The 13,788-nt window shown below is 37.5% G+C and overlaps 1 protein-coding gene across 1 annotated transcript in view; it reads right to left on the reverse strand.

Moving 5' to 3' along the window:
• LOC134800101 (tetratricopeptide repeat protein 28) overlaps nt 1-13,788 on the reverse strand; it is a 134,782-nt gene that overhangs the window by 107,225 nt on the left and 13,769 nt on the right. The window contains exon 2 of the mRNA XM_063772576.1: nt 5,643-5,696. Coding sequence (XP_063628646.1) covers nt 5,643-5,666 — 24 coding nt within the window. The 5' untranslated portion in view covers nt 5,667-5,696. The remainder of the gene's footprint in view (nt 1-5,642; nt 5,697-13,788) is intronic.

Below are 13,788 nucleotides of genomic sequence, written 5' to 3' on the forward strand. Positions count from 1 at the left end.
GGCGGAGTCTTAGTAATAGGGTCCCGATTTACCCTTTGGGTACGGAACCCTAAAAACATGGAATGCCATAGAAGTAGAGCGCCGCCGCCGTTATAAAGAAACTTGGTTCTGTTTTCACATCATTATTTTTAACAATATTGCCATTATTTTGGTTTTTGTTTTTCCAAGATAATTGGGTAGTCAAGTCAATTGTCTTACGTGCCTAATTAGGTGTGTTCCATACCTGCTTCACTAGTATTTTTTTATTACAGATCCAAATGCAGGTAACTTATTCTATGTACATGACATGATGTTAAAAAAAACTATCAAAACCGCTCGTTTGTTGCAATTATTTTAATGACATAATTGAATGCGGCCAACTGCGGCTGCAGGAAATTCCGTACACTAGCATGTTATTTTTATCTTTCCCAACCGTCGCTGCTTATGGTAGAAAATGACAATAGATAATACAGGGTGATTCAGGAGACGTGAGCAGGACTAACACTGCGCATTTCGTAAATTATAAGCAACTGTTTCGTATCAGTATTAGTGAGGTTAACGTTAATTTTCTAGTCGTGTTGAAAAAAAAAGTTATTAATTTATTTACGACATAAAATTAGAATGCTAAACTACCGATATTCTGTGTCAAATTGAATGTCATCACTGTCATCACGGTCTGGTTACTTTTGAAAACTCGTATCTCACTCAAGTTTGACAGTTTATTTTCTTCGTAATCAAAATGCTGTCATTACGGTTAAAGAGGTTTTATGTTTAGGTCGGTCTTGTAGGGCGACCATGATTGTAGATAATAAAATTTGCCCTCACCAAAAAGTTAAAAAATTGGGAAAAGTGTGGTTGTTTCACCTAAATACGACGGTGATCGATTAATTATCAGTTACTGAGTGTGCAGGATTAGTCCTGCTCACGTCTCATGAATCACCCTGTAGAAGTAGAATAGAGTGATCTTGAGCCAGAAAATCACTATTGGCAGCTGAAAAATCATATCCATAAAGGTTTGACTCAAAGCAAGTACACTATAGATAGAGTAGCGTTAAAGTGCGACCGTGATGAGACGATGAGGGACAGAACATACGCAATTTTATTATGTATTTATTTAGAAATTTAAATCAGGCTACAAGGCCCATATTACAAATACCTTACAGACTAACATACATATGCTTTTTTTTTATACCACATCGGTGGCAAACAATGTATTTTATAAACTTAAAACTAAACACTATTTAGTCGACAAAACGGCGTGGCTCCGTTGCATCGGCTGCTCTTACGAAATACGAATACGAACACATTGAAGAGAAAGCGTAATCCTTACTGTACCTAATCAACACAATTTAGGAGATTGTTGGCTCTTAATCGGCGATATCGCTCGCGAACCTTTATCAAGGTTTTTTAACTTTTCAAACACATTTTCTTTTATTTAATAAGGTATAGAAGAAGAACACTTGGAAGATATTGTATAGAAACTATGAGACTACCATACTAAATATCCAGCCGAACTGACATTAGAAACAATTTACAAGTAAGATACGTTGACTTGTATCCTTTATTCTATTCACGGCCGCCTAAATAGGAAACAATAAGCTTTAAAACATAGATTACTTTACTTAGACTACGCGTTTACGAACGCAGTCTCAGACAAAAGCTTTTTGTAAAATACCACGCCATTAGTTCTGTTGTATCTTACACTATTTTATATTAAGTATAGTCCTTGGGGTCAGGTGGATTTTTTTTTTTCAAGAAATGAGTAGTTACGGTTGAAATCACAATTCAAAGCTTTTGTGTTGAAAATTGTTCATTAGGAGGTAAGAAAACATCCCTATTCCATCGATAATACCTCTATAAGTACTTTAGTATAGTTTGTGTCATCCACGAAGACACGTCCCACTCTTCTTCCCAATCGCTTATGTATGTAATACATTAAGTATGTAGTCTTTTAGCAGTGTAGTAGTTCTGTCTATACACATTAATTAGCACACATAGCTAATGTTATAAATTTTTTTTTCAATAAACAAATACTGCGGGAAGTTAGAATGCTAGCAGGATAAGATGTAGTTTCTAAAGTTAAAGACTCCATTCACAGATAAAATTCGTACGCTAGCGAAAATGACCACAAGCCATGTCACATGCTCATATGCTCCGTCTAGAGGTCGTGGTCTACGCTCTGAAACCACCCCTGACAATTCATGGTAACGCTCTCGGCGCCATTAGGACCCGTGATACCATCTACCATTATTCTATTTCCCTCGAATCATACTTGAGTACTATTACCATTAAATATTCTGTATTTGGTGGTAAGAGTTAGGTGCTCTACACACTGCGTTACAATACAATAACGTTATAGCAACTTTGTGTATCACAATAGCGGTGTGCTTCATAAGGTGGTCGTAAGGGGTCGCCTATTAACACATTCAGGGCCAAGAACCCGACTGTCGGGTACACTGTTCGTAGCGACTATGCGCTACATACGACGAAAACGTGGCTACGCGCTACGAGCGTAACCCGTAGCACTTAGTGGCAATGAATGTGTAAAGTGTGTGAGGCGTTTTTAAGGATTTTTAAACTCTGGTGAGATTTCGTGAGATTTGCCTCGACCCCTCCTTCCTCCCCCAAATCTCGTGTGAGATTTTTACAGGTTAAATTTAGTCGTAATTTTCTCTTTTATCATATCGCAAAAATTGGTTCGATATTCCGGTAAGTATATCGGTATTCCGAGATGCCCTATGCCTTAATGCCAGCGAAATCCAATGATGACAGGTATATTCCTATTTGTCCCCTCCCCACATGACTGCCACCATGAGGCGGAGACAAATGGGAATGATTTATATGAAAACACCTATTCCCATCTGCTCGGTAGGGACAAATGGGAATACATCTGATGACATGACACTGACGCGCGCGGGGGAACCAATCAGGGTGAGCGAATGTCAAGTCGAATCAAACCAAGATGAAACCCTCAACAAATTGCTAAACCAGGATTTGTCTCAGGCTCTCGACTTTGTAAGGATTATGTATGACACATTAAGGGCCAGTTGCACATGACTTAACACACTGATCAACATCACTCAACAGAGTACTATGAAAATTCCCATACAATAAAATTTGGCGACCACTTTAACGGTGAACGACGGTTTGGTTCAACCAGGCGTGGTTCACTCCGCGATTTCGTCGCTTTGCTAGAGGTAGCTAAAAGTACATCCATTCCACACCAATTTTGGTGGCTAGCCATAAGCTATCGCTGTCGCCACCTAGCGGCCATATCCGTCCTGATCGTAACAGACGCGTTTTGTTAGAGAGTGAGTCTTCTGTACCTAGTACTATTATTTATTTTGTGGTTCAACCGACCCTAAATAATTACTTCTCTCGGTCACACCAAAGGTTCTCCTAATGTGTACGCGCCCTTAAGAGGTGGTACCGAACAATGCAGCCGCGCCCACTCTATCCGTCATCTACTAACAGCGGTTGAATTACATTAATTTGTATCGACTTTATGGTGGGACTTAACAAGTCATTCGAGTGGTACAAGACAGAAACATGCAGCTAGCAGGTTTAACTAGTGTTGGTTTAGACAAGAAACTCGAATTCTTTTCACCTTGTTAGAGACCCGAGCCTTTTGTAGAGACTTGAGTCCTTTTCAGTTCCCTAATTTCTTTAACAAAAAAATCTTTATGACATCGCCATTGTTAGTAGATATAGTGGCTCGGTACTAGGCGGTGCCTTATAGGTTGGTTTTAGTGTCACGCGGACCGTCCGTGCGGATCGCTCCGCACCGGACCAATATGTATTAAGTTCAGGGAGCGTTATAGAGTAAAGCTGACGGGTCCGCGCGCACGACCGTCCGCGCGGACAGCTTTCTCATCCACCGTCCGCATGACACTAAAACCAGCCATAGTAAGTCAAGTGTAGGTATGTCTTGGGCAGTTGTGTAAAAGTCTGACAACCCTCCTGTGTTATTGTGCGGTGTTTACGCAAATATCAAAGGCGTCGCGCGTCGGTCCACTGTGCCTATTCCAGGCCGACAGCACACATCAGCTTTTCACACATTTTCACAACTACCATCTTAATTTCCCGGCATCTAGATAACTATGTAATGACATTACCACAATTTGTCGCAAAACATGTACATAAAGTGTTTCGCCTCTAGAAAGATTCAACAGATGTCACCGCGCTCGAAATAAAGAGCTTAAAACATAAGACTAATATGTGTTTTACGTCTTTTTTGTTCTAAGAAGAGGCTTAATTAGACAAGTAACGTATCGCTAATGACATCGCCGTGGGCATTCCTGACTCTCACGCGATTATAGCAATTATGTCGCCACTTTATATATATATCTGTTTTAGAAATCATCCTCAGATGGCTAAGGATCCTTTCACACTTGGCGGTGTAAATAATTGGTGATTATTTACACTTATAACGTTAACTGTTTCCTACTATGAGAAACAGTTACCACTTTTTTGTTGGGGTTCGGAGATGCAACGTTTGACTGTAAGTATGACGTTGTTTTTCATATCCTATAGGTACTTAAATCCTTGATAAAACATAGCTAATTTTGTGCCTTGCTAAGAAAGACGAATAAGGACAAATGATTATCAAGACCAATGGCTTGTTAAATTTAAAATATGTTCATTAGAACGCCAAAGTCCACCAAACCAAACATGTTTTACTTTAGCGATCGAAATAAAAAAATAGTTTTTGTTTTATTAATAGGTAATTCCTACCGATTTTAGAAAAAAAATTCATACTTCAATTATAGCTTTTTATGTTTGAATTCAGCACTAATGACTACTTTGAAAGTGGAAATGGACCCTAAGATTAGATGCCTATTAATATTAATTTACCGCTGAGCAGATCCTTCGCAACAGTATCAATAAGAGCAACATATCATGAACCGATCTCAGCGATCATGAGTTATGGTTTCCGTACTAACATTCCTCATTAGTGCACCAAATCAACAGAACTCTTCATCTTCCTCGCGATATTCCGGCATTTTGCCACGGCTCATGGGTGCCTGGGGTCCGCTTGACATTCTTGACAACTTACTACTACTTACTAGTTTTTGGCGCGATGACCCAAAATGAGTCTTGGCCTCCAACACAAGAGCACGTCATTTTACTCGGTCCTGCGCGGATTCAAGCTAGTTTTCACTGACGTCGCCGCCGCTTGACAACTAATCCCAAGAATTGACGTAGGCACTAGTTTTTACGGAAGCGACTGCCATCTGACCTTCCAACCCAGGGGAAACGAGGCCTTATTAGGATTAGTCCGGTTTCCTCACGATGTTTTCTTTTACCGAAAAGCGACTAGTAAATATCAAATGATATTTGTTACATAACTTCCGAAAAACTCAATGGTACGAGCCGGGATTAGAACCCGCGACCTCGGGATTGCAAGTCGCATGCTCTTACCGCTAGGCCACCAGCGCTCCTCAGTGCACTAAATCAAATATTACATACTAACTGAATTACCTATAGACTAAATTATACTGGCTACAGATGTAGTGCATAATTATTTTCCATCGTATTTTCACGGAAACGTACGAACGTGTCTTGCTATTTCAGTCAGTCTTGGTACAAAAACTACTGAGGTTGACTGAAGTAGCATGACAAATACGAACGTTTCACAAACATATCCAAGCCATTTGACAAACCTCTGAGAAATCCCTCTGCGACATTGTTGCCGTCTACATTCTTCACTTCACAATCTGAAACAATAAATGTAAGATTATATATTTTCATATAATTTTAAGTAATAAAAAACCGGACAAGTGCGAGTCGGACTCGCCCACCGAGGGTGTAGGTACTTTTTAGTATTAGTTGTTATAGCGGAAACAGAAATACATCATCTGTGAAAATTTCAACTGTCGAGCTATCACGGTTCATGAGATACAGCCTGGTGACAGACAGACAGACGGACAGTGGAGTCTTAGTAATAGGGTCCCGTTTACACCCTTTGACTACGTAACCCAAAAAGCAACGAAAACTAGTACCAGACATAGATATAATTATGTTACGTAAATTTTCATGCCAAGTTTCATTTAGTTTAAAAAAGAGGGCGCTACTTCGATTGTATGAGGGCCACATTTTAGCGGCGGGTTCGTATGAATCTAAGCATCCACTTTTCTATACAGTTCTAGTATGGCGACTTTGGTACTTAAGTTGGGGTACTTACTGTACCATCGTGCTCTTAACTGATAAGTAATTCGTGAACCTTATTCCACAGACATAAGACCCACCTTCGGTCAGTGTTAATGTCAGTACTTAACGTAAAGTGCGTATCGATTTCCCCTGCTTCTTGTATTGGAGTATTAAGTTTATAATTATGACCAAAGCATGGCTTTAATGTGCAATTTTGTTGAAAGCAGTCCCCGTTTGATTATTAACATACAACCTAAACTCAACCTTAGCAGGTTAGGCTTAAGGTAGATTATTCATTGTCTGTAAGAGAAGATATCAGTGGTGATCTAAAACGTATATTAAACCTTAATTCATTAGGTTTAAGGTAGATTTTCGAGTGTGTGTGATAAAGGATATCGATTGCCGATGGTTAGTTAGATCTGATGCCACTTAAGTATCCGCTGATGGTTGTCAAACTTGCTATAAAATATCTCTGTAAAACACTGTAACAGTATACAGGATGTAAAATAGTGACTCTGTAAAACTGTAGCAGTATACAGGATGTAAAATAGCAGCATTACATTTTTATTCAAGAGATTAAGGCGGTTTAAAAAACTTATTAAACACTTATTGGTTTATTGTGTAAAAGAAGGGAATTCGATAGTTTAGAGAGGAAAATCAATAACCAAGCAGTTGACTTGTTTGTATGGGAGTTTATTACGCACTGACGTATAAAACATAAAATAGTCAAATATACTTCAGAATTTAAACATGGAATCGTAGAAAAAAAACTTAAAACTAGGCATAGATAATAGTGTAAAAAGTATCAAAACTATTTACAAATACACCCTTAACATATGTGTCGCTTAACTTCAAACTCGGGTAAATCCATTCGACCCTCTGAGCAAATATCTACCCTATTACCTTTTCTTAGGACCAAAATCGCATAATCTGACAGATGGGTTTACCCGAGTTTGAACTTAAGCGACTCATATTGTGTTCGAAAAAGTTTTCGTTTTGTCATTTGTTACATTCAAAAATGGTTAGGCAGATAATTGTTATTTCAAGCTAGCAAATAAATATCCTACGCCATACAAAAAAAATTACCAAGTTGAATTTGAAATCAATAGTGAAGGAAATGAGGTTAAATTTATTTTGATGGAACTCTGTTCCAATTCAATATGGTTTATTAGTACTACGGGTAGGACTGTAGGCTTTACGAGGATATGTAACTAATCAATCAATGTCTTTCAGGTGCAGTGTATATTGCGGTGCGACATAATAGTAGAAATTTCATAAATTTAAACTTAAAAAATTCCATACTGAATTGTTGAGATGTTTAAGCATTTGATTTGACGTCAAAAATAGGAAGTGGCGCCCTCCTAAAACAGCCAAATTTTTTTTCGCGATTTCGGGGCATGGTCTACTGACCATTATACTTAATCCCAAAACCACCGTGGCAACGGGAATATAATTATTTATTTTTTAACCACCCTGTATAGTCAAACACAATACATATTTTGCCAGCAATAACCACAGAGGATAGCTAAGCTGCTCGTATTTTACAAGAAGGAAGTCAATCCTAAATCCTTCCCCCCCCCCCCCCCCCCCCCATACATAATGCAGTCAGCGAAGCTGAATAAAAGTGATAAAACGCCCCCGCAGCATAAATACAGATTACATGAATAGCCATAAAGCCTCACTGAAGAAGTGTCGATTTCCTAGACTACATTTCCTAGCGAGAAACGAAGTGGCCGATTCAGAATCTGCAATTTGACCTGCGTGTCTGGTGAGCATAACAATCATCATCATCATGGTGGCTTTTTGGTGATCCAATCTTGGATGTAGGCCTGTTCCCTCTTCTGCCACTCCTGTCGATCTTGTGCCCGATCATTCAATCCCGACCTCCGTGTCGTCGGATGTCGTCCACCCAGCGCCGCGGTGGTCTACCGGCTTTGGGCCTCCTTTCAAGGATTCGTCTTGTCCAGCGACTGTTGTTCATTCTCGCCATGAGTATAACAATATACCCAACTAAATTACGTTGAAATGATTTTAAGTTCTTCCTTGAAATAAGTAACAACTGTTTCCGCCGCCACCATAAATACGTAAGCATTCATCTGACATTTACGACGCAGTTCATGAGTGGCTGTAATCATAGCTGCGATATTTTGTTCTGTAAGACTTTGACATGATGTACAATCAACTGTAAAAATATGGGTGTAGCCAACTTATTCAAAAATATGTCCCATAGTTCTTAATTCGCTGACATAAGACCTATGGGACATATTTTTGAGGTGATTTGTGCACCCATATTTATACAGTTGACTGTACCTATCTGGGGGTTTTTAAAGTACCATTTACTTTTTTTCGAAAAACTATGAACTTTTGGGTTATATAGACTCAGAATCATGAGTGCTATTGAATGAGCCAAAGAAATAAAGTGTCCTCAGTTTTTCATACAAATTTTGAGTGTCAGTTTTGTAACAGTCCATACTAAAATACTAAATGTATGTGAAAATGAGATACAAACTATAAATTGTACGTCCCACAATAAAAAAGGATAAATATATTAACACTAGCTGTTGCCCGCGACTTCGTCCGCGTGGACTACTTTTCCGCGTTACTTTTCTTGCATTCTAATAATATGCTCTTATACAACGATTCAAGTCCCGCACTTAAAAAAATGTTTGACGTTCATACAAACTTTCATCCCCTTTTTCACCACCTTAAGGGATGAATTTAGACAAACGCTGAAATTAGTTATCTTCTCTTTTAATGAAATAAGTTTTTACGAAATTAAATATTCCTAGCTTAAAATAAAACTTGACCCAATACAAATTTTCAACCCCCTTTTAACCCTTTTAAGGAATGAATTTTTAAAAACCCTGAAATTACTTTTCTTGTATTCTAATAATATGCCCTTATACAAAGATTGAAGTTCCGCACTCACAAAATATTTGATCTCCATACAAACTTTCAACCCCTTTCTCACGACCTTGGGGGATGAATTTTAATAAATGCTTAAATTCGTTTTCATGTTTTTTAATTTAATACCTTTTTGCATAGTTTCAAGTTCCTAGCTTAAAATTAAATTTGCATCCCAAGACGAACTTTTATCCCCTTTTTAACCCCCTTAGGGGTTGAATTTCCAAAAACCTTGCAATTACTTTTTTCGTAATCGGCTATTATGCCTTTCTAAGAAGTTTCAAAGCATTTGTAATGGATTCAAACTTTAAACCCCCTTTTAACCCTTTTAGGCGATACATTTTACAAAACGCTGAAATTACTTTTCTTGCCTTCTAATAATATCCCCAAATACAAAGATTCAAGTCCCGCGTTCGAAAAAATGTTTGAAATCCATACAAACTTTCAACCCCCTTTTCACCACCTTAGGGGATGAATTTTCAAAAACGCTGGTATTAGTTTTCTTGTATTTTAATTTAATACCTTATTGCAAAGTTTCAAGTTCCTAGCTTAAAATAAAATTTGCACCCCAAGACGAACTTTCATCCCATTTGTAACCCCCCTTAGGGGTTGAATTTCCAAAAACGTTGCAATTACTTTTTTTTGTAATCGGCTGTTATGCTTTTCTAAGAAGTTTCAAAGCATTTTTAATGGATTCAAACTTTCAACCCCTTTTTATCCCTGTTAGAGGATGAATTTTACAAAACGCTGAAATTACTTTTCTTGTCTTCTAATAATATCCCCAAATACAAAGATTCAAGTCCCGCGCTCGAAATAATTTTTGATATCCATACAAACTTTCAACCCCTTTTTCACCACCTTAGGGGATGAATTTTCAAAAACGCTGAAATTAGTTTTCGTGTATTTTAATAATATATCTTTTTACGAAGTTTCAAATTCCTAGCTTAAAATAAAACTTGAACCCCTTACAAACTTTCATCCCCTTTTTAACCCCCTTAGGGGTTGAATTTCTCAAAATCGCTTCTTATCTCTTGTACACTTTATAAATGTAATCTGGTGTGAAAATTTCAACTTTCTATCTTTTGTAGTTTCGGCTCTGCGTTGATGAATCAGTCAGTCAGTCAGTCAGTCAGTCAGTCAGTCAGGACACTTGCATTTATATATATAGATTTAGGTAAGTATGCGATACAAACATGACACTTTTATGGGGACACATTTTTTTCTTTTTAACGATAGTCCTCGTGATTCTGAGTAGAAATAACCCAAAATTTGATGGATTTTCGAAAAAAAGTAAATGGTAAGTACACTTTTAAGTGATAATGCCCTTCTGCACGGCTACCACGAGTTGGCGTTTAACATTTACATTAGCGTCCCATACAACCATTTCCAGTCGCCGTTACGACGCGGTGTTGACACATCTTGTGTCGACACCGTCTGTTTCGGTCACAATTCCAGTCGCAGAGTCGTCGCCGTGTCGACACAGTTACCAGAAATGGGGAAGGGTCGACACATGACACAAAGTGACATAAAGTGTGGTCGCCGTGTGCACACATTGTTTCGGGTTTGCGACTACTTTATGCCAAAATCATTCGTTCATTCGTTCATTTTGTTCCTGTCAAATGGAAACTGTCAGATGGAAAAATACTTAAATAAAAATAAGTGACATTAATACGCCATCTCTAAAACGGATTACAAGACGTAATTATATATTGTTTGCATTTATATTACAATAGGACTTAAATTATTATGGGGAATTAAACTGCTCGAGTGATTTGATAAACTAAGTGTAATATAATCAACGCGCCACCACATTGTTTTAGTTTAGCCGGAAATGAAATTGTTTACTTCTCAGTGCCTGTGTTCATAACTATATTATTTGAAGCATTTTTAGTACTTCGATGCGTATACTATACTTAAATAACAGAAATAACGCTTTACATACTACGAAACTTGTTAATTATGATGTATAAATATGGTTTAAGGCTGAGAACTATTGCAGTCACAAAGTAGTTGCAATGTTTCGACTTTGTGTCGACTCTGTGTTGACACATGACACGCGCTGTCAAAAGTAATAACAAAGTTACTGGTATGTTACTGGATTTGCAAAATGGCTCCTTGTGTTGATTTGTTTTCAGATATTCTCAAAGTGTAAAAATGCCGTGGTCAGAGATGGGCATTAATCGATTAACTGTTTATTCGAATAATTAATGGAATAAAAAAAGTTAATTCTCAAATTTTAATCGCGATTAGTTTAGTCGACCTAACATAGATTGAAATTGAATTAATCTGAATATTAATCGAATAAATTATCGATTAAATCTCGATTGAAAGTTGACAGGGGGCCATTTTTGTACGTAAAAATAATAGAAATGTCTTGTATGCAGATGGTAGCAAAACACTTTGTCATAAAAGTCGAGATGGGTGTCGATATATAGGTTTTAGGGACTGCCGATTTCGAAAATAATGACCATTTTGGAATCCGAAATGGCGGCCATGCACTGTGTCATAAAAGTCGTCATGGATGTCGTTTTATACGTTTTAGGGGGCCCCAATTTTGAAAATGATGACCATTTTGGAATCCAAAATGGCGGCCATGCACTATGCCATAAAAGTCGTCATGGGTGTCGTTTTATAGGTTTTAGGGGGCGCAGATTTCGAAAATGATAACATTTTCAATTTCAAAATGGCGGCAATGCACTATGTCATAAAAGTCGTCATGGATATCGTTTTATAGGTTTTAGGGGGCGCAGATTTCGAAAATGATGACTATTTTGGATTCCACTTTTATGACAAAATACGTAGCCGCCATCTTGGATTATAAAATGATCATCGTTTTCGAATTCTGCACTCCCTAAAACCTATAAATCGACATCCGTGACGACGCAAGTTATCTTTATTTTCAGATCTAACAAATTGCTACAGAATACAAAGGACAAAAAAGAAGCGAGGAGGTAATGAAACAAGCAAAAATACAGATGATTCCTCGACGCAATTGGGTGATTCTTAAATTGTGTCCAGATTTTTTTTGTCATAAAAGTTTATATTTTTCACATATTACTCTCACAAGTTCCGTGACATTTCGACCTTGTAATTTTTTAAGTAAATGTTTTTGTTTATCTATGAGGATCTCACTAGAATAGTATAATCAAGGTATGTTTATATTTGATGAATGAAATAGTAACGCAAAAAAAATATATATTTGTGTCTTATATTCCTGCCGAAGACTTTTATTTTACCTTTTCCTTCTACACAAGTTTGGCCAAGTAATAAGAATTTAGGGCTCTCAATTTTATTTTGACTTCTACAACAGTAAAGCTACGAGGCCATGTTTTGGTATCGTTTTCGTATAAATTCGCAGTACCAAATTTAGTTAAGGTATCACATTGACACCATTCCGAAGTAAAAACATATAAACTTATTAAAATACTTTCTTTTAAACTCCTCTTCACGCTTAAACTGCTGAACAGTTTTAATTTAAATTTGGTACACATATATTTTGAGTCCCGAGACAGGATATAGTAAGTTATCTCAAAAATCATCCTTTAAAGGTGTGAAATGAGGTGTAGGGGGGAATTCAGAATTGACTTTTTGAAGTTAATACTGGTTAAGTTTAGGTTTGAAGTCATGTTTTTTCATCATTTTTAACTAAATCAAAGATGTAGACCATCCCAAATTTCATATAAATCGGTTCAGCGGTTATTGATTTCCCGTACAAATTTCCACGCCACTTTTCACACCTTCAAAAGATGATTTTGGTTATAAGATCTATCCTATGTCCTGTTCCGGGACGCAAACTATTTCTATACCAAATTTCAACGAAATCGGTTCAGCGGTTAAGCGTCAAGAAGAGTTTAAAAAAAACCGGCCAAGTGCGAGTCGGACTCGCGTATTAAGGGTTCCGTACATTAAGTCCGACTCGCGTTTGACTGCACATTTCTAATAGGTTTTCCTGTCATCTATAGGTAAAGAACTATTTTGTGTATTCAGACGGACATACATACAGACGCACGAGTGATCCTATAAGGGTTCCGTTTTTTCCTTTTGAGGTACGGAACCCTAAAAAGATTTATTTTTATTTTGTGGAATGGTGTCAATGTGATATCTTAAATGGATTCAGCACCCCAGATTTATACGAAAACGATACCAAACACGGCCTAGCACCTTCACTGATATAGATATATCAAGATAAAATTGAGAGCCCTAAATAAACTTTCAAGAGCGGATATCTCAAAAACTATTCAACATATCGAAAAAATTGATTGAATAAACTTGTAACAAATTAAATTAACTTTCATTTTGTATAAGTGGCCATGTCGCTGAGATGCATAGTTTCCGAGATATAATCGAAAAACGGGAAAATGGGACCTTCAAAGCCCCCTCTCTCCCCCCCGCTCAAGGGCTACGGCCGGGGACTTTAGATATGTTCACCTCCTAACTTGTCAAACCGAGTTACGGAGTCAAAAATTGTGTTCCGAGCATTTCCCTCTACAACTTTTGGAGCATTCGTTGCCTGACCTAAGTAGCTTATTGAATTTCTTTAAAAACTTTTCTGTAAAAGGTTGACGGGTGTTGGGTGTTTATATGGTTTCGGTCGATTATTATCATTTGCATTGCCCATGATGACTTACTAGAATTACGAGCACACGAGACACTAATAGTAGTTTGACAAACCTTGGTTTTCAAGAGGTATTTTATATTGACATTTGCTGTCACAAATTTGCTGTCAGATTTAGTCGCAAACCGCACGCAAAGTGC

This window comes from Cydia splendana, chromosome 19, assembly GCF_910591565.1.
Source record: "Cydia splendana chromosome 19, ilCydSple1.2, whole genome shotgun sequence".
Classification (NCBI taxonomy): domain Eukaryota; kingdom Metazoa; phylum Arthropoda; class Insecta; order Lepidoptera; family Tortricidae; genus Cydia; species Cydia splendana.